A 22,234-nucleotide genomic window follows, 5' to 3' on the forward strand; every position below is an offset into this window, starting at 1 on the left:
AGAAGCAACACACTTAAAAATCTTTGCGCCTACTTGATTTGGCACAAAAAATTCGAAAATATAGATAAAATGGATGATTTCCTAGGAAAAATATTGAATAAAATTGCTTCCGATAGAGAAAAGAAATAAAAGTTTCAGGCCCAAAAGACAATAGTCTTTTTTAGTGGCTCTTTGTCACATTTAATTATCAGTGTTGTATCTGCTTCCTAAAACAAGTGTTTTAAGGAAAAACATGTGTTTTTTAGGTGAATGTAACAACATCAAACCTGATTTAACAAATAGCATCAAAAAAAGAAAACTAGGGTAAAAAAGAAAAAACTATAGACCAATTTCAAATGAGGGGAAAAAAGAAAACTCCAACTGCATCAGTAACTAAATGTAAATAGACCGAACATTCCAATTAAATGGAGATCTTGTCAGATTGTGTGAAAAAGCAAGACCCAGCTATATGTCGTCAAAAAAGAGATATTTTAAATACAAAGGCAAATGCAAAGCAAAAGGATAGATCTACAGTGCAAAGCTGGAATACTTATATCAATATCAGATAAAATAGTCTTCAAGATAAGAATTTCCAGAGATAGAGAGGATTTCACAAAATAAAAGAATCAATATATATCAGGAATTCAGCAATTCTAAGTGTTCATACCTAAAAACAGCTTGAATATTTGTGAAACAAGTGATGGAATAAAAAAAGGGAAAATCCATAAACATATTTGAATTTAGAACTCCTATCTTAGGTAATGGAAATAATAACTAGACTGAAAAACTCAGTAATGATATGTTAGACTTATGTGGTGGAATCAACTACATTGACTTAAAAGACATTTAGAGAATATTACAGCCCCAAACTGTGGAATTCACATTCTTTTCGCATATACATGGAATTATCACCAAGGTAGATCATATGCAAGACCATAAAATAAATCTCAGTAAATAATCTCAAAGGATTACAATTTTATAAAGTACGTTTTCTGACTGCAATGGAATTAAATCGGATTCAGTAATAGATCTAGAAAAGCCTTAAATATTTGGAGGTTAAACAATACACTTCTAAATAGAATGCATAAAGCAAATGAGAAAATATATTTCACTGAATGATAATGAGTTTATAACATAAGAAATCCTGCCATGTGCAGCTAAACTAGTTCTTGGAGGGAAATTAATGCTGGTCTTTGGGAGGAAGAGGTTCAAAATCAATGATTTAAGCTTCCACTTTAGGAAGTTAATACAAGATGAAGAAAACTATTCAAAGTGAGTGCAAGGACGGAAATAATAAAGATAAAATCAGAATCAATGAACTAGACAAATAGAGAAAAGTATTAATAAGTCCCTAATAAGACTGAGAAAAAAAATGGCAGTAGTACAATCAGCAATATTTGTAACAAAAGAGGGGCCATCACTAGAGATATCTCCATGTACTTCTGGGAAGTGCCTGCCCAGGTGCCAAGTTTATTCTCATAGGTACCCAGAATTAACATGGAGTTAAGACCCAGGCAGCCACCCTCAACCAGTGGGGTCTGGGAAGCTGAAGGACACACGCTTGGCTTCTCACCTTCCATTCCTCTGGCAGACAGTTCTGAGCATTTCCCAAGTTTCCCCTGAGAGCCCTGCAGGATTGAGCTCCATCATTCCTAACAGCAGCCAATTCTCTAGCTTATGCTTCTATCGTCTTTCTCTGTATCTCTCACACCCTATCCCTCACTCTTGCCTCTTGAGATCAACTCAGTTAAATCGCCTGCATACAAGTTTTTGTCTAAGACTTCTTTTGGGGAACATCCAGGATCTAGTGTTGTCACCGTAGCAGCTCAGGTAACTGTTGTGGCCCAGGAACTTCCACATGCCATGGGCACAGCCAAAAAAAAAAAAAAAAAAAAAAAAAAAAAAAGTGGATTTATATACTATATCCAACAACAAAAAAAGTATGCAATACGTACACCAAAAGTTCATAGCAGCTTTACTCATCAAACCAGAAATGATCCAAATATCCAAAAACAGAGCCCAGAAATAGAATTTAGTGTGTTCACATAATGTAATTCTATGAAGCAATGAAAATAAGCCAGGGCTACATAAGAACATGAATGAATCTCACAGAATCTTGAGTGAGAAAAGCCAAATATAACATAATACATATTGTTTGATTTCAGAGAAAATTTTAAAACCGGAGAAATGGTTCTAATGGGTTCCTTGTCAGGATAGTGTTATCTTTAGGTAGGAGGGAAGAGGTAATGATGGGAAAGTCTTAACAGAATCTTTCTGGAGAGGCGGTAATATTCTATCTTTTAAAGTGCTAGTTACATAGCTGTGTTCGCTTACTGATAATTGGCTACGTTTACTATTTATATACTTTTGATTGTGTTGCACTTCAAAACAGTACATTATTTCAAGGAAACAGAAGAAGGAAATCTGGAACATTAAAAATAAGACTTTAAATCTGTTTAAAAAAAAAAAAATGGGGGGGGAGTTGTTGGTGGGTTAAGGATCTGGCATTGTCACTGCAGCAGCTCCCGTTTGATCTCTGGCCCAGGAACTTGCACATGCCATGGGCACAGTCAGAAAAGTGAGGGGATGGGAGTTCCCATTGTGGCTCAGCTGTAATGAACCTGACTCGTATCCATGAGAATGCAGGTTTGATCCCTGGTCTTACGTGGTGGGTTAAGGATCTGGAGTTGCCATGGGCTGTGGTGTAGGTCATGGACAGGAGTTGGATCTGGGGTTGCTGTGACGTAGGCTGGCAGCTACAGCTCTGATTCGCACCCCTAGCCAGGGAACTTCCATATGCCTCAGATGCAGCCCTCAAAAGCAAAAAAAAAGGGGTGGTGGTGGTGGTGGTGGTGGTGGTTAAAGACTTGGAAGATGCAGTATCTCAAATGCTGTAACAAAGGGAAGAACTGGAAAATACTGAGACAGTTAACCAATTCAGAAGGGTCAACATCCAACTGCTGCGAGTGCCAAAAACAGAAAATGGATTAAAGGAAATTATAAACTATGACAATTTGCCAGGATGCAAAAGAGAAATGAGCCTTTCAAATGAAAGGGCCCCTGAGTGGAGGGTATCAGGTAATAACTGCAAACTTTCAGGATACCAAGGGTCTAAAAACAAAATTTATGGGTTTTAGAAGGGAGAGAGAGAGAAACATAAACAGACATAAGCCCTCTTAATAATCACCCTGAGAGAAGATGACTACGGTGTATCATCGAATTGGAGATGTGGGAATTCCCACTATGGTGCAGTGGAAATGAATCCAACTAGGAACCATGAGGTTATGGGTTCAATCCCTGGCCTCGATCAGTGGGTTAAGGATCCTGCGTTGCCGTGAGCTGTGGTGTAAGTTGCAGACACAGCTTGAATCTTGCATGGCTGTGGTTGTGGCATAGGCCAGCAGCTGTAGCTCCGATTGGACCCCTAGCCTGGGAATCTCCATATGCTGTGGGTTCAGCTCTAAAAGAAGCAAAAAAAAAAAAAAAAAAAAAAAAAAAAAAATTTGGAGATGTGAATGTATTTTCTCATATAGCTTCTCATTTTTCCAGGGCCTTTTGTTACTGTTTTTGTTTGCTGGTTTTTTCATTCCCAGCCTGTTACGGCCTGAATCATGCCTCCATAATGCATTATGTTGAAATCCTTACCCCCAACCTGGATCAGGACCCTTGGGCTCTGACTCCAGGGAGCACAAAGATGCTATGCAAGTCTCTCCAAGAGGATCCTTGTTAAATCCAGGGGTTCAGTGGTCCCTCAGACCCCTCCTGGCTCTGTGATTCTTGAGTTTGTCTCCTTTAATTAGTGAATAACTGAAAAAAAATTGAGAACTAAAAGATCTAGGATCTACATTAGGTTTTCCAGAGATCAGTTCTTATAAGAAATGAAAATAATAATAGGATCTTAGTTTTACCTTAAGAGGTCAGAAAGCATTTTGAAAAGTAATCTTAAATTAAATGGCAGGTGCCAAAGGGAGAAGAAATTGCAAAACATACACAAACACATACAAGTGAACAAGAAAAATCCTGTCAATTAATAAACTACAAAATAGGAATTCCTGTTGTGGCTTAGCAGGTTAAGAACCCAACTAGTATTCATGAGAATGCAGGTTCAATCTCTGGCCCTGCTCAGTGGGTTAAAGATCCAGTGCTGCCTTAAGCTGTGGTGTAGGCTGACAGCTGTAGCTCCCATTTGACCCTTAGCCTGGGAACTTCCATATGCCACGGGTAAGGCCCTAAAAAGCAAAACAAACAAACAAACCCCAAACCCCATAAATCTACAAAACAGCTGATGGAGGGTGTTGAACAAAATTGTCGCGGTGTTGGAGGTGGGGGGATCCCATTCCTCTGACCCTCCTAAAATTCTTAGAGTTAGGAGGGTCAGCCAGCCTACATTTTATTTCTATGTGCTCATTTGTGTTGACTGCATACAAAGTCTGATCATTAGAGACAGGCAGGTAAAACCAAAACCACAACAAAACCATCTCAAGATGATGAGTGACTAGATTTTCCCAGCAAGGTTTAAAATGTTATTGTCCTTCAGGTAAACGCTCCTGCTGAAATGTTATAGGAAACTAAGTATCTGTAAATAAAAGAAACCACTCAAATCATCGAATCTTCACATCAGAATTTTAATGATTTCGTAAACGTTACAGAATTTACTTTCTTCTTACTAGTGAGGTCACAGCACCTTCTAAATTAAGTTAATGCAGCAGTTGATTTTCAACGTACACATCATTCGAAAAATAATGCTTGTACAGAAAAGTTTTATCTTTCAGTCTTTAGATGGGCATCTCAATAACGCAAATAAATTCAGTGCTACAAAGCAAGCCAACACAAGTGGTTACCTGTTCTAAAATGTCTAGTCCAGAGTTCAGACCTCTTGAGTTCACCATCTACCACCTAACTTCTCAGCTTTTCAATCTAGTCATTTCTAGAGATTTCATTCTGTTCCATTAAGAGATTGTATATTGAAAGGAGAATCAGGTACCAATAGCATTCTTTATTGGTGTCATCATTTAAAAATCATTCATTCACTTGATTTTAGGAAGCACTTAAATTCAAGGATATATTTAACTGTGCCACTTTTGTTCTTTACAGCTAGTTTATCCTTTCTTTCTGGAATACATTCACCATTTCACTTACTTACTAGCCTGTTGGTGCATAAATATATGCAAAATCACAAGAATTATCTACAGGCCATGTGTCTCTAGACAGGTTTCTATTTTCTTCAAGGGAAGCTGTTCTTTCCAGGGCTGCTTCTTTTCCACCAAGAAACCCTAAGTAATACTACCTTCACTCCAACCTGCAAAAGCACAGCTTTTCATGGTGGGAAGGAGGAGCTGAGGTGACCAGGAAGGTTAAAAACTACCCAGGAGGTAAAGTCTATTTGTGAACCGACAGTTTTCTTTGATTTCACTGAGCACTTGTTGAGTGGATATTCAAACCTTTCAGGAAACAAGGCTACCACCTCAGCTTTTCTTTTTTTTTTTTAGGGCCACACCTACGGCATATGGAGGTTCCCCGGCTAGGGGTCGAATTGGAGCTAGAGCTGCAAGCCTACGCCACAGCCACAGCAACGCAGGATCTGAGCTGTGGATGGATCCTTAACCCACTGAGTGAGGCCAGGAACCGAACCCACAACCTCATGGTTCCTAGTCGGATTTGTTTTCCGCTGCACCACGACGGGAACTCCATCTCAGCCTCTCCTGTTTCAATACCTGTTAGCTCTAAGAGACATGTCACTACTTTTTGCCATCAGGTACCCTTCAGCACTGTTCTGGGTACATTGTGAAAAATGGTCCTGCCTAATTTTTCCCCCAAGCTCCTGTCTTAATTTCCACCACTACCCCCCTTCTGCCCCACAAGCACCACACAGCTCTTTTCAAGGACTGTGTGCCCTACACTTTTCCCTAGTATAATTTGTGCTCTCTTGCAATTCTGGACTTTCAAATGCTCAAATCTAAAAGATGCTTGTGTTCTGTTACTGACAGGTTACCAGAAAGAAAATAATTTCATTGAACTGATTTTTAATGCGATTAATAGCGATGTTGTTTTCAAAGCAGCAAATAATTACAGAACAAGAGAAAACATGGCTGAGCTGGTGCCTGATCCTTTACACTCCGGCTAGTGCTGGATGATAGAGGAAAGAAATGTATATTCGTGGTGTCTTATTATCAGAGTAAAATGACACATCAGGAAGTAGCAGTAATGACTCAGGAGGGAAACAATTTGCCTAGGATGAGTCCCTCAGTATTTGCATCTCTTTTTGGGGGGCAAGGCGGGGAGGAAATGAGTTAGGACAAGGAGGGCCCACCCTGCTGTGGAGAATGCAATCTTCCCCAAATTCAATGTACAAAGGCTGTCATTTTCATCATCGAGTTTTCACTTACCTCCTATTCTCCTAATGTAAGGAGATAGATTTCTGCATTATTTAGGAATTATTAGAAATTTGATTCTGTTTGAACAAGGAACAAGAGGTAGGCTGGGACGTGGATATAAAAAATTGTCTTTTTCAACCGAGTTATGAGTTATGAGATGTTACAGTCAATAAAGTGCATTTCATATAAAAGTACCTATCAGGAGAGTAGTTTATTTATTTATTTATTTAGCTTTTAGGGGCCGCACCTGCGGCATATGGAGGTTTCCATTTGGCATAGGGGTCAAATCAGAGCTAGAGCTGCTGGCCTATGCCACAGCCACAGCAACGCCAGATCCGAGCCACGTCTGTGACCTACACCACAGCTCAGGGCAATGCCGGATCCTTAACCCACTGAGTAAGGCTAGGGATCAAACCCGCAACCTCATGGTTTCTAGTCGGAGTCATTTCCACTGCCCCACGACGGGAACTCCAGGAGAGTAATTTAAAGTGCAATCCTGTATGATACTTCAAATAGTGCAAAGTTGCTAAATATATACATTTTATGTGCCAAGTCCAAATAAAGCAGGATCTTAGGTAGCCCCACATTGCCCTAAGCCAGAGAGAGCAATGCAAACATACCGCCCCATCTTCCATCCTTTGCAGATGTGTCATTTGATCCATGTGCCTATGAGTGCGTGCGTGTGTGTGTGTGCACAAGCCTCTCTATGTACAAATCTGCTAAATGGTCTGTGCAAATGCCTGAAGCTGGTTTCCTAGAATGGGAAACCTTTAAACACTGACATAACTATGCAACCTCCCCATCAACATAGCATTAGGCTTGTAATAATGGCTGAGATATTTCAGACTGAAAATCTGGTAAGGCAGGTATCTGACTGCGAATTAAATGTTTAGTGAAAGTTATTAAAAAGACAATAACTATAATGGCTCCGAGAGAGACCCCTAGGAAATAAGCGTATGACTCCTCTTGCTCATTTTCTCTTGGTTTGACACCACCACGCAGGAAAGGAGGGCTCTGCGTGTAAGGGCTTGCTCTTGGCGCTGTGGAACTGAGCAGATCCTGGACATTCCTGAGTGACCCGTTGTGTGGCATGCCAGTGATGTTGAGGAGGTGGCAGAGCAGGGGGTACAGATCCGTGGAGTTCATGGCCTCTCTTGTGAAGTTCTTTCGGAAGGCAGGCCCGTGGGCTAAAAATATGGGGTGCATTTCGGCTAATGCATTATCATAACCGTGGTTGCCTACTGTGAAGATAAAACGTGCATGAACAGGTTAGCCAAACGGATGGCATTAAACTGGAAATAATGGCTGTATTGCTGAGTTCTGAACTTCGATGCAAACTTTCCCTAATTTGACTTTTTAAATGAAAGGGTCTTTTACAAATAATCACTGCTATTGTCAATGTCACAGGTCACTTCAGGAAACGAAAAGTCAAACAATCACAAATCTTTATCACAGGCCAATGTTTCTTTAAGCAGCACAAGGAAAAGCATAAAGGGCAAAGCCGAGTCAAGGCAGGGGAAGATGAAAGTGATCTTTTTGGGTTTTGGTGGCAGGTAAACTAATATTCAGCAAATACTTGTTAGGTACCTACTATGTTTCAGTTATTGTTGCAAAGATAAAAGGATAAAAGTGCTTAATTATGAAGCCAATAAGTTCATAATTACCTATAAAAGAGGAAAAGCAATAAAAACAAGACACCTCCAAAATCGAACCTCTATAGTTACAGGTCCAATCTACTTTTGAAAAATAAAGATCAGGGAGTTCCCTTGTGGCTCATGGGTTAAAGATCTGGTATTGTCACTGCTGTGGTTTGGGCTGTTGCTGTGTTGTGGGTTAGATCCCTGGCCCCAGAACTTCTGCAAGCCATGGGAATGGCCAAAAATATAAGTGAAAGAAAATTTAAAAAATGAGAAAAAAGTTTCAGAGTTCTCCTGTGGCTCAGCAGGTTAAGGATTTGGCATTGTCACTACAGTGGCTTGGGTCCACACTGTGGCTTGAGTTTAATCCCTGGCCCCAGAATTTCCACATGCAAAAAAAAAAAAAAAAAAAAAGTGGTGAGAATGACCAGCAAATCAGCTTCATCTGCTTATACGTGCTACGGGGAGACATGCAATGGGAATACATGTCCAGAAAGAAAATTCTACATCGGCTCCTCTGAAAGTTATTGTCTCAAAGTAATTCCAAATCTTCCTGGCAAAATCTATCTGAAGAAGTCATTCTAAGTGCTATGATTCTTTTGAGTTTATTTATTTATTTATAGCTTCTTTTTTTTCTTTTTTGCTTTTTTTTTAGTGCTGAACCCTCGGTATGTGGAAGTTCCCAGGCTAGGGGTCAAATCGGAGCTGCAGCTGCTGGTCTACACCATAGCCACAGCAACGCGGGATCCGAGCCACGTCTGTGACCTACACCACAGCTCACGACAACGATGGATCCTTAACCCACTGAGTGAGCCCAGAGATCAAACCCACATCCTCATGGATACTAGTTGGGTTTGTAACCCACTGAGCCACAGAGGGAACTCCTCTTTTGAGTTTATTATTCAACTGAAAATAATGCTGGACTTCTGAATCACCAGGAATCATCGCACAGAGGACTGTGCTGTTCTAGTTAATTCATCGATATTGGCACATTGCGAAATGTGTCATGACTATAATTTTATAATTGAATGGATGACTACTGTGCTCATTTCTATGAGAAGCTGGATCCAGACTTTTAAACACAAAGGCAAAGATAATCCATTCCCCTCTCACCTTTTACTAGAAAATCAGATCTGAGGTGAACACATGATGACTTAATACAAACCTCTCCCATGCCCGGGGACTTTGTTTTGTAGCCGTGCTCCCTACCATATATGCCTGACCCAGAAGAGAATTTAATAAGCGATGCATAAGAGCATGTGTATGAGCCCCCGGGGCTAGAGGGTGCAGGCAAAAACACAGACTGCTGGGTAGTACCCTCACAGTTCCTAGTTCAGTAGGTCTGAGCTAGGCCCAAGAATCTGCATTTCTTTCTTAATTAATTAATTTTTTTGTCTTTTAGGGCTTCACCAGAGGCATATGGAGGTTCCCAGGCTAGGGGTCCGGTCAGAGATGTAGCTGCCGGCCTACACCACAGCCACAGCAACACAGGATCCGAGCCACGTCTGTGACTGACACCACAGCTCAGGGCAACACCAGATCCTTAACCCACTGAGTGATGCCAGGGATCAAACCCAAGTCCTCATGGATACTAGTCCTGTTCGGTAAACCGCTGAGCCACAACAGGAATTCCAAGAATCTGCATTTCTAACAAGTTTCCAGGTGATTTGGATGCTGTTAGTCCAGGGAATACATTTAGAGAACCACTGCTTTGGGGCATTTGGGCTGAATTCTTACACAACTCAGGCTGAGAAGGCCTATAGTGGTCAGTGCTTAACTATCTGTTGAATCTATAATTATGTTGAATATAAGGTGACATCAAGACATCAATAGGAGAACTATTAAAGTCTTCTATTCAAAGTAGGTGTGACCCAAAGTTCCCAGAGTGGCTCAGGGGTTAACAAACCCGACTAGCATCGGTAAGGACGAGGGTTTGATTTCCGGCCTCCCTCAGCGGGTTAAGCATCTGGCATGGCCGTGAGCTGTGGTGTAGGTTGCAGACACAGCTCAGATCTTGCGTTGCTGTGACTGTGGTGTAGGCCAGCAGCTACAGCTCTGATTCAACCCCTAGCCTGGAACCTCCATATGCCCATGGAGGCAAAAAGGCAAAAAGACAAAAATAAAAAAAATAGGTGTGACCCATCTATTACATAATCATAGTTCACACAAACCAAAATTTCAAGAGGGTCACTTACATTTATATTCAACATAAATTGTAATTAAAATCTCCTCAGAAACAGCAGTTCTTTTTTTCTTTTCTTTTTTTTTTTCTTTTTTTTGTCTTTTTTGTCTTTTTGTTGTTGTTGTTGTTGCTATTTCTTGGGCCGCTCCCGCGGCATATGGCATATGGCATATGGAGGTTCCCAGGCTAGGGGTTGAATCGGAGCTGTAGCCACCGGCCTACGCCAGAGCCACAGCAACGCGGGATCCGAGCCGCGTCTGCAACCTACACCACAGCTCACGGCAACGCCGGATCGTTAACCCACTGAGCAAGGGCAGGGACCGAACCCACAACCTCATGGTTCCTAGTCGGATTCGTTAACCACTGCGCCACGACAGGAACTCCCCTTTTTTTCTTTTCTTCTCTCTTTTTTTTTTCTTTTTAGGGCAACCCCTGAGGCATATGGAAGTTCCCAGGCTAGGGGTTGAACTGGAGCTACAGCTGCCAGCCTACACCACAGCCACGGCCAACACCAGATCCGAGCTGCATCTGAGACCTACACTACACAGCCTGTGGCAATGCTGGATCCTTAACCCACTGAACAAGGCCAGGGATGGATACTAGTCAAGTTCTTAACGCACTAAGCCACAATGGGAAGAGCCTAGCAATTCTTTTCTTTTTCTTTCTTTCTTTTTTTATTTCTTCCTTCCTTCCTTTTTTTCTTTCTTTTTTGTGTGTGTGTGTTTGCGTGATCAGCCCCTCTAACCTAAAAATGAACATATAAATGTGGCAACTATTCTCATAGCCAAAGATAATAATGTTTAAAGGCCTTCTTAAAACAGCTCTCCTAGCTTGATTAAACATTGGTTTATAGATTATTATCTGTCTGTAAACCCTGTTTTAAGGACCAGAACCCATGTATCTGTACACTTGTGCCAGTATGACTTACATATGCCCTACAAATGTCACTTCCAGGCAACTGCTCTCCTGGTCACCCAATAAACAAGATGGGAACCTAATTCTACCTAAAGGGACATTTTTGTACATCTCTTCTATGTATCCAGGACCTATGCCTCAAAGAGCATTTCTAGATAGTGTTGACATACTATAGTTCCTTCCACATTCATGCAACAGAACAGAAACAACTCCCAGTGATTTGGTGGGTAGTGCATGCTAATATCCATGTCAGCCAGGAAGGCAGAAGCCAAACCAGGTAGTTCAAGAGAGGGAATTTCAGGGGGTTCCCCTCATGGCTCAGCGGAAACATATCCAACTAGTATCCATGAGGATGAGGGTTCGATCCCTGGCATCGCTTGGTGGGTTAAGGATCGGCGCCATGAACAGAGTTGTAGGTTGCAAACATGGCTCAGATCCTGTGTTGCTGTGGCTGTGGTGTAGGTTGGCAGCTATATCTCTGATTTGACCCTAGCCTGGGAACTTCGTATGCTGCAGGTGCAGCCCTAAAAAGAAAAAAAAGAGGGAGGGATTTCAGATGGGGGCTCAGTAACAAACTGCAGAAGCTCAGCCACAAACAAGGGATGGGGAGGTCACGTGGTGAGTAGAACAGTGGGAACCTCCCACAGCCCCCAGGGCTGGAGGTACAGAAGGAAGATGTGGTGACTCCAGAGCCCCAAGACCAGGAGTACCCAGGAGATGCTGAGGCCATAGAGAGGGAAGTGGTCCAGAGCTGGGATTACAGAGGACATGAGGCCAACGTTAGAGACACGGCTGGGGCAGGAAGAGTGAGGGTCAAATATCTGGGCTTCCCCCAAACTCCTGTTCCCATTATTTGGCCAAACCTCACCAGAAACCATTCCCAAAGGAGCCTGGGAATTTCACTCTGCAGGGATCAGTCACTGGTGGTACAAAGCAGAGGAGGGTAAGAGCCGGGAATTTGAGAGCAGATATGCAAATGACAGGCATATATATATTTTCTTGAATATGGATATATGCCTGGGAGTGGGATTGCTGGATCCTATTCCATATTTAGTTTTCCGAGGACCCTCCATACTGTTCTCCACAGTGGTTGTACCCATTTACAATCCCACCAATAGAAAAAGAGGGTTTCCTTTTCCCCAGATGTTCTTCAGCAGTTGGTATTTGTAGACCTATTAATGATGGCCGTTCTGACTGGTTTAAGGTAGTACCTCATTGTAGTTTATCGCAGTACTATCCACAATAACCACGACATGGACACAACCTAAATGTCCATCCACAGATGAATGGCTTAAGTGGTACATATATACAATGGAATACTATTCAGCCTTGAAAAGAACAAAATAATGCCATTGGCAGCAATATGGATGCAACTAGAGATTCTCATACTAAGTGAAGTAAGTCAGAAAGAGAAAAAGACAAATACCATATGATATCACCTCTATGTGGAATCTAAAACATGGCGCAGATGAACCTATCTACAAAACAGAAACAGACTCAGGGACATAGAGAACAGACTTGGGGTTGCCAAGGGGGAGGGGGAGGAAGTGGGATGGATGGGGAGTTTGCCGCGTCTGCAACCTACATCACTGAGCGAGGCCAGGGATGGAACCTGCATCCTCATGGATGCTAGTCAGGTTCATTACTGCTGAGCCACGATGGGGAACTTCCCATTTGACTAACTTATTAAAAGCTATGTGAAAAGGGGAAATTATACCCTACAGAGAGCAGGAAGTTCTTTATTTTGCATGCTTGAATTTTAAATGGGATTTCATTATATTCTAAATTTAATCAGTGGAAATATCTCCCAAATTATAACACTTGGTATTAATTAGGGAAATATATCTTGATATATTTTTATCCATGCCATATGCAGTTCTTGATAGAAATGTTCCTAAGGTGTAAAGCAAGCTGGCCTATATTTGGTAGAGCCAGAAGCGCAAAAGAAACTAGAAAGCTAAGAACTGCAAAGAAAAATTGAGATTACATTCTTATGAAATCTGAATATGAAACAGATACAGAAAATGATTCAACTGACCCCCTTCAGTTAGGTTTTGCTCAAGAACATAATGGTTGTAATTAGCAGTACAGGCGACTGTGCTTTGGTCTGATGGCTTCAAAAGAAGTAAATGTTTCATTTTTAGGAGGTTACTTCATTTTAAAGCCCCAATAAAATTTTTTTTCTTTTCATGATTGCACCTATGGCATATGGAAGTTCCTGGGATAAGGTCGAATCAGAGCTGCAGCTGCAGCCCTATGCCGCAGCCACAGCAACGCCAGATCAGAGCAACACTGGATCTGAACTGCATCTGTGACCTCCGCCAGATCCTTAACCCACTGAGCGAGGCCAGGGATTGAATCCTCAACCTCATCGACACTATGTTAGGCTCTTAACCTGCTGAGCCACAACAGGAACTCCTCTAGCAAACCTTTATTGGAATCTTTACTGGGTCTTTCTTTAGCTTTTTTTTTTGTTTTTTTTTTTTTTGTCTTTTTAGGGCCACACCTGCGGCATATAGAGGTTCTCAGGCTAGGGGTCCAATCGGAGCTACAGCTACTGGCCTACACCACAGCAACAGAAACGTGGAATCCGAGCTGCATCTGTGAACTACACCACAGCTCATGGCAATGCCAGATCCTTAACCCAGTGAGCAAGGCCAGGGATTGAACTCGCAACCTCATACTCATGGTTCCCAGTCGGATTCATTTCCACTGCACCACGACGGGAACTCCTCTTTAGCTATTAATGCATGGTACGAGCTAGTTATTTGATCGGTAAAGAAATTGCTGAGAACAGCGAAAAAACGGCTTCCGCCTGGCCTCCACTGTAGCCAACAAGGATGCAGAATGGGGAGAAACACTATCACATACTCACACAGAAAGTCGTCGGACTTATTCCGCAAAACATACCACCCGTTGTCAGCCACCGCGATGATTGGCTGAATTCGGCTGTTGTATCTGTAATGCCATCTTTCTGGAATCTCTTCTTTTTTGTAAACAGTAAGATTAGGATGAGCGTGAGCTAGTGCTTCATAGACTTCATCAAATTTACCTAAAAGAGAAGGAGGAGGAGAGGCACTCAGAACGAAGACACTGGCTGGGACATTCAAAGAAGCAACCGGGGCAACAGAGGCCAGTCAACACAGGCATCCTTCTGACATGGAGAGTCACAAGCTCAACCTTAGGAAGCCTAGCCAGAGGCGTCCCCTCGGGGGAAATAATCTTGGGGGGAAACTCAGAAGTACTATTTTTTCTCTTCAAGGCATCCAAGGCATGTGGTAATTCCCAGGCTAGGGGTCAAATCGGAGCCACACCTGCCGGCTTACACCACAGCCACAGCAACACCAGATCGGAGCCACATATGCAGCTTTTGGCAACGCCTGATCCTTAACCCACTGAGCAAAGCCAAGTATCGAACCCACATCCTCACAGACACTGTGTGAGTTCTTAACCTGCTGAGCCACAACGGGGACTCTGAGAAGTAACCTCTTAAAGTAAATTCATCTTGGAGTTCCCGTTGTGGCGCAGTGGAAACAAATCCGACTAGGAACCATGAGGTTGCGGGTTCGATTCTCGCTTCGCTCAGTGGGCTAAAGATCTGGCATTGCAGTGAGCTGTGGTGTACATCAGATCCCGAGTTGCTGTGGTCGTGGCTGTGGCGTAGGCTGGCAGCTGTAGCTCCAATTTGACTCCTAGCCTGGGAACCTCCACATGCAACTAGTGGGCATTTAAAAAGCAATAAATAAATTTAAAAAATTCTTCTTGGGAGGACATTTTATTTTATTCTTTTAAATGATTTTTATTTTTTTCTTTTATAGTTGGTTTACAGTGTTCTGTCAATTTTCTACTGTACAGCAAGGTGACCCAGTCACACATACATGTATACATTCTTTTTTCTCACATTATCCTCCATCACGCTCCATCATAAGTGACTAGATATAGTGCCCAGTGCTACACTGCAGGATCTCATTACTTATCCACTCCAAAGGCAACAGTTTGCATCCATTAATCCAGATTCCTAGGAGAGGGCATTTTATACAAAGAGAAATCTCTAATATCTGAAGACAAAATACCCACACACGTGCGAATTGGTGGCACTTAGTTCCACGTCCAGGGCACTGCAATACCCACACAAAAACAAAGAGCTCAGTCCTGATAGCTCTCAGTCCAGAGACAGAGAATCTCAAGGCGATAAGGGTATGTGGAGGGGGAGGGTTGGTCAAGGACCAAAGCGGCAAAGCAGGTTGTAAAATGGAAACATTCTTTAAAAACCCTGGAGGCAGAAGTACTCCCAGTAACTTCAAACTGCAGGAATCACTATCTTTAATCGTCTCTTGTTTTTCAAATCTGTTTATTAGGGGACATCATACCAATTTTACAAGGAAAATTAAAAGGTTAAGGTAATTTTCTTAACCACCAAAAGTGACTATTTTATATTGAATTTGTTAAAAAGTTTGTCTGCAGGTGCACGTGCATATCTTAACATTCACTGTCTCCTAGCGATAGGGATGGAGTCGGCACAGGTAGCTGTAAAATCCCAGTAAAGGACCATAAATAAAGAGGGAAACCTGGGGGACATTGGGAGACCACTGTAAGTTAATAATTGCTCAAGAAAGCCATCAGAACAGGGCAGGCTTGCTCGACTAGTGGAGGTGCGAGAAATGCCTCAGGTCGTTGGGGCGGGGGGATGGGATGAGGGCTGCATTCAGATTCAGACCAAGGGCAGGAGTTTGGGGACCACCCTTCTGCTGACTTGAATACACACCTTACCCGGTAACAAAGGATGGGCTACTGCTGGAAGAAAGAGGAAGAGGCAGTCTTTTCTGACCCCCACTCCCCTTGGATGACAAAACTGTAGCCCACCGGATCCTGGGGGCAGAGCCTCCTTGCCTGCCTGCTTGCATCTCTCACAAGCATCTGATCTTAAATCTATTTCTTGCCAATCACTTTGTCTCTCACTGAATTCCTTCTGCGTGGAGGCATGAAGAACCTGAATTTCAGTGAGTTCAGACACTGGGTGAGTGATTTCCATTTAAAACCATGGGTTTAAGTCCCAGTCTGGGTTTAGGTTGCGTTCAAGCCACTAGTGCTGTCCGTTTCACTAGGATCCTCTGCATTGCCCTGTACGGGATCTAATTCTTACTTGTGAGGCACTCAGCTTTTCAAGGATCTGTTTTCTCACCTGATACCTAGATGAACACCAGGAGGTGATAAAACAGAAGTCAGACAAGCAGAGGCTTGCTCTGCACTTACTTTTGATCTGGGGATGTTGAACCTTTGGGGCTTGTTCACCTATCTTGAAATCAGAAATCATGAGTGACAGGGTTGGAATGGGGTTTCCCGGAGAGGTTTGTAAAAAGGTCAAGGTACAGTTGGGAGTTTCCTGGTGGTCTAGTGGTTAGGATTTGGGGCTTCCACTGCTGTGGCTTGGGTTCAATCTCTGGTCTGAGAACTGAGATTTCACATCAAGCCCTCTGCCCACCCCCCACAAAATACTATTATTACTTCCCCTGCTTATCAATAAGAAAACTAAATTTCAGAACGACCAGAGCTTTCTCCTTCCCATAACCCTCTGCTTTCCTAAGGGTCCACAGAAGGCTTTGGGGCTTCCATAAAATAACTGCAATGGTATGCATATTTTGTATGTATTTTCCCATCCCCAGTCCTCTGAAAATGGAAGCTGTAGCTTTCCCCATATCGGATAGGACTACCATAAACATAGAGGGAGCATCAGTTTCAGTATTCTAGGAAAAAGGGAAAAATTAGACGCTGTGAAAAGAGAGTTTGTCTTTTCAGTGTCTAAGGATTCGATTCTGGAATTTTACCATGTCAGAGGCAAGCCCACTGGAAAGACAGACACAAAATCCCCCCTTCAAAAGCACTGGGCATGCGTAGCCCCAGCCCCCAGCTCACCCCTCAATTCAGACTTACCTTCTTTGGGTAAGATAGCTGCTACGGGTGATTGGTCAATCAGGGTATAGTGGTCTCTATCCAGATACTGGTCAAGCTCTATGACCCTTTCCTCAGAACACTGCGTCATCCCATGATCACTTGTGATGATTAGGTTCAGAACATTCCACAGCTTCGCCTTCTTCAGCATTTGTATGAGATAGCCTAGCTTGTGGTCAGTATCTGAAATGACAGGTCCCATGAGCGGGCTGTCCGGTCCCAAATGGTGGCCCATGTCATCAGGTTCTTCCCAGTAGAGAAGACCAAGATTGATGGGCTCTTTCGAGGTAAACCATTCAATGATTTTGGCAACTCTCTCTTCAAAGGAAACGGACTCGTTGTAAGGGAGGTAGTGAGTAGGAAAGCTTTCATGTATTTTCACATCTGTCCCAGGCCACATGGCCGCGCCACTAGTATGTCCCGCCCTCTGATTCGTGATCCATATTGGCGTCGCTTCTTCCCAAAACTCAGAATCATAAATGTCCATGTTATCCAAGGAGAAGGATTTGTTCAGGATAGGATCAAACATGTCATTTGCCACAATGCCATGATTCTCAGCAAAGAGGCCAGTTACCAGAGTATAATGGTTAGGGTAGGTCTTTGTAATAAAAATATTAGTAACTTGCTTCACATGGACCCCATGTTTCATAACATAATGAAAATGGGGTGTTGGAACTCTGTATAAGTAATCCCAACGGAATCCATCAAATGAAACTAGCAGAACTTTTTGCTGGTCTGGTTGGAGAGAATATGTCTTTGCAAGTGTTAATGCAGCAAGTAGGAAGCACACCCAGAGAAATTTTGAGGTCATTTTCAAAGAACTTGATCGGTTCCGTGTAAGATAATCTGGATAAGAAACATATAGAAATTAATGACAATAATTTTGTTTTGTATACTTGAACCCCAATTGAGAGTGATGCTGCTGAGTAATTCCAGTTCTATCGTAAACCACAGCCTGGAAGGATCATGTTGCAGAACTGCGTCTTAAACATGAAGCTGAGCAGTTTGTTTGCATTTTAGAAACTGTTTTAGTTTCCAAGAATTGATCAAAACATTCCTCAAAGAAATTATTTAAAACAGCTCCTAAAATATCATTTTGAAAGATGACATGGAGTTCCCACTGTGGCTCGGCAATAAGGAACCCGACTAGTGTCCAAGAAGATGAAGGTTCTATCCCTGGCCCTGTTCAGTGGATGAAGGATCCGGCGTTGTTGTGAGCTGCAGGGGAGGTCACAAGTGCGACTCAGATAATCTGGCGTTGCTGTGGCTGTGGTGTAGGCCGGCAGCTGCCGCTCTGATTTGCCCCTCGCCGGGGAACTTTCATATGCTGCAGGTTTGGCACTAAACAGATTAAAAAAACAAAAATAAAATAAAAGATGATATAATTTACATACAACTTTTCAGAAGCCATTTTTAGGTTGACTCAGACCTCTGACTCCTGGTCAGAAAGATTTGTATGGTCAAATACCTGTGGATATACTTATTATGTTAGCGGGACCCTAGGAACCTAGCGACAGGAATTACCATTGGAAATCCAAAAAAGAGTGCTTTTTAAAAACACATATGTACAGGAGATACTTGGTGGTCTAGCAGTTAAGAATACAGTGTTGTCTGTCATTGCCATGGCTCTGGTCACTGCTGTGGCAGGTTTGATCCCTGGCCCAGGAACTTCCACAAGCCAAGGGCAAGGACAAAAAAAAATATGTACACCTCCATTTTTCAAAGACCAGGCCTTATGTTTGGTCCATCATGGTGAAAGATGTCATGAGAGAGGAGAAAATAGATGAACTTGGTTTCTTGAAGTGACATCAAGTTTGTGACTTTCTAATACATTTGTGAAAAGTAATGTACATTCCTGTATTAATAAAGAACAGCCTTCTTTAAAATAATTAGAACTAAGTATAAACAAAAACATAATTCTGAAATCTGATGCTGACCTTCTTAAAGTTAATCAACATTTTTTTCTTTTTTGGTTTTTTAGGCCATACCGGTGGCACATATGGCCGATGCCACAGCCATAGCAATGCCAGATCCGAGTCGCATCTGTCATCTACACCACAGTTCACAGCAATGCCAGATCCGTGTCGCGTCTGTCATCCACACCACAGTTCACAGCAATGCCAGATCCTTAACCTACCAAGTGAGGTCAAGGATCGAACCTGGAGCCTCATGGTTCCTAGTCTGATTCATTTCCGCTGAGCCAGGACCAGAACTCCAAGTTCATCAACGTTTAATTGTATCAGTGATGTGTGTAGAAAAGGCACTTCCCAGGATTAAATAATCTCTTCAGATTAAGGTTGATGTTACCGTTGTTAATCTGCCTATATTTCCAAAAAGCTTTATTCTCTTCAAGAGTGCTAATAAGAGGCAACATGCATAAACAATACATATGTAAATTTTGTCAGTTCTCATTGGGCCTGCAAATCCAGTGAGGATATTTTGTTCTCTCCTTCTTCCATCCATTCTTGCATGAAGGTATTTATTAGCCCAACAAAACCTGGATCTAGTTGCATTTTGTGCCAAGAAACCTATTGAATTCAGCTTTCCACATCTTTCTAATTTGAACATGCTGAAGATATTTTTCAACCTCAAAAACAGACCCTGTCTTGTCCTGCTATATTATAAATAAAATAAGGAAAATAAAAACTGCTTGGTATGCTTGCTTTGCTTTCAGATGCAGTAATTCTTTTATTTGTTTGTAACCATGATTTTAGCATACCTAGAGCATTACTTAAACTGAAATGATTTTAGGTAATGTTCTCCAGACAATGGTTCAAAAATTAAATTCAAAAACTATTTCTCAAATGGCAACAAAGTTTCCAGTTCTGGAAAGAACGTGAAAAATCGGTTCCAATAAGGAACTGTAAATATATTTACTAACACCTCCGGCTGAGGATGGAGGTCCCTCCCCCCTTTCTTCTCTACCTGCCTAACACAAGGAAGGATACTGTGTATCAAATATATTTAAGTCTAAAAACAAGAATCGACTACACAGAGACATCTGATTTTCCTCTTTCAGTAAATTAATTTAGCAACTGTGGTAAGCAGAAAAGAACCGATTTCCTGGGACAAATGAAAATAAACAAAGGCTAAGAATTGCCCCAAGCTAAGGAATGTTTGGTAAGAACCAGCGTTATCACAACGATGGCAGAAAGCTACAGAGACATGGGGGCGGGATGGAAGAAATCTGATTTCTTTCTTTTCCAAGCACAATGCCACCCGGCGACGGGGGAGGGGGGGGTAGGAATACTTAGATTTAGGTACAGATTTCACTGGGTTGCTTCCCAGTTCCTACCCCACCCTCACCCTATCCTCCCTCCCACCCCCACCCCCCGCCCCAAACAGCTTTCGAAATCTGGAGGGAAGGGGCGCCATGAAACAAGAGGAGGGAAAGTGAGGAGAAGTAGGTGAAGAGCGAATAGACGTCAAGAAGGTGATGCGGCGCCCCATCTTTTCCACGGGGATTCCATCCCAGCTCTGGGAAGCATCACGGGTACGTTCCCAATTCGCAGACTGCCGCCCACCGAGGCCAACAGATGCCCTAACGTGGGCTCTGTGTACGTGTACAGAGGAAACTGGGGGTGAGGGCAGTTTGGGGGGGTGCCCATTGGAGGCAGGTGGGTCCCCGGGAGGCCAGCCGCCCACTCCCGGGGACTCTTACCCTTGCAGCGATCCGTTCAGTCCGCATCAGTTTGGGGCAGTGGGAGTGAGGGCCTGGAGGGGACTCCCTCTCGCAGACCCGGTGCAAAGGGGGGAGGCGGCGGGAGCAAGGAGCGCCCCCAAACCCGCAGCTGCTCACCTGCACACCACCTCGGCGCAGAGCACCTGACCAGCACCTCCCCCCGCTGCAGGCCCCGCCCCTTGGCTCCGATTGGCTGCGGTATGATTGTTACTGCCGGGGCGGTGGAGAGAAAGCCAGGCTCCCAGGAGTCGCTGCCCTGCCTGTCAATCAGCCGCAGTGGGGAAGGCGCTCCCGGGTTCCGAGGATGGATAGGGCTGGAGCCAGGGGAGCGAAGGGTGGTTTGGACCCGGCCGGGAGGCCCGGGGAGCCGAAGGGATCGGTTTCTGAGGTCCCCTCTGCTGGGTCACAAAACCTTTCTGGCACCGTTCCTTTTGTAGACGGGCTGTAGTCGGTGATGCAGCGAGATCATACTGCGCTACCCCAGTAGTTAGTGCGCTCCAACTCTGTTTTTGTTAAAAGCTACTTTTATTCTCTTATTCGATCTCTCGTGTTTGTTTTTATTTTTTCTCTTATTACAAATGAGTGGTGCCGTACCCTGGACTTTGCTCTGAGAAACACCTCAGCAGTCCAGGATGTCGATGGGAGGGTGCAAAATCTAATTGTAAAGGATTTAATTTAGTCGGCTCTGCAGCCGCAAAGCTTGTTGTCCGGGTTTTTGCAATGTCAGCTCTCAGAGATCTGCAGTAGTGTGGCACCTGAGAGCGCACATATTAAATCAAACCAGATTCAGAATCAGGTTAATTGGCACAGGCTAAGAGGCTAAACAGCTATTCTGATAGTTCCATATGAGCGCCAGACTCTGCTCTGCTCCTAGCTTTGTTTCCACATATACCGAAGAGTTATAAACTTCAGGTCTGATTTCTCTCTCAGGAAGTCTTTTTTTTTCTTATTTTTTATTTTTATTTTTTTATTTTTATGTCTTTTGTCCTTTTAGCAACGCATCCACGGCATATGGAGGTTCCCAGGATAGGGGTCTAATCAGAGCTACAGGCCACAGCTCACAGCAACGCCAGATCCTTAACCCACTGAGCGAGGCCAGGGATAGAACCCGCAACTTCATGGTTCCTAGTCGGATTCATTTCCGCTGCGCCAGGACGGGAACTCTATCAGGAAGTCTTCTTTGGCCCTGTTCCTTCTATCCCCTTACAGTAGTGAATTTATTTTTTCAGGATTTTTTTTTTTTTTTTTTTTTTTTTTTTGGTAATGATGGTATTTTAGGTCGAAGGGAATGCGGACATGTGCATAGTTGCCAATATAATTCCAACTGTATTTATTATAAATTATAGCAGTGACTTTCAGCTCCCCTGAAACAATTTCTCCATCTGCACAATTCCCGGGCCTAAGTCTTTTTTTTCTTTTTTTTTTCCTTACAGCTGCACCTGTGGCATATTAGAATTGACTGGCGGTTGACTCGGAGCTGCAGCAGCCAGCCTCCACCACAGCCACAGCAACACTG

At 43.1% G+C, this 22,234-nt stretch overlaps 1 protein-coding gene across 2 annotated transcripts; it reads right to left on the minus strand.

The window, feature by feature from the left end:
- On the minus strand, nt 4,586-20,936 carry ENPP5 (ectonucleotide pyrophosphatase/phosphodiesterase 5 (putative)). 2 transcript variants are annotated; one of them, XM_005656228.3, is made up of 4 exons: nt 20,698-20,892; nt 17,019-17,882; nt 13,963-14,139; nt 4,586-7,594 (listed from the first exon to the last, which is right to left on the minus strand). In XM_005656228.3, exons 2-4 carry the CDS (start codon nt 17,845-17,847, stop codon nt 7,167-7,169), a joined length of 1,434 nt encoding a protein of 477 aa, XP_005656285.1. In that variant the 5' UTR covers nt 17,848-17,882; nt 20,698-20,892; the 3' UTR covers nt 4,586-7,166. The 2 variants fall into 2 exon arrangements, with proteins under 2 accessions (XP_005656285.1, XP_001927569.1); XM_001927534.6 differs by having other exon boundaries at nt 5,015-7,594; nt 20,836-20,936.

This window comes from Sus scrofa, chromosome 7, assembly GCF_000003025.6.
Source record: "Sus scrofa isolate TJ Tabasco breed Duroc chromosome 7, Sscrofa11.1, whole genome shotgun sequence".
In the NCBI taxonomy this organism is placed as follows: domain Eukaryota; kingdom Metazoa; phylum Chordata; class Mammalia; order Artiodactyla; family Suidae; genus Sus; species Sus scrofa.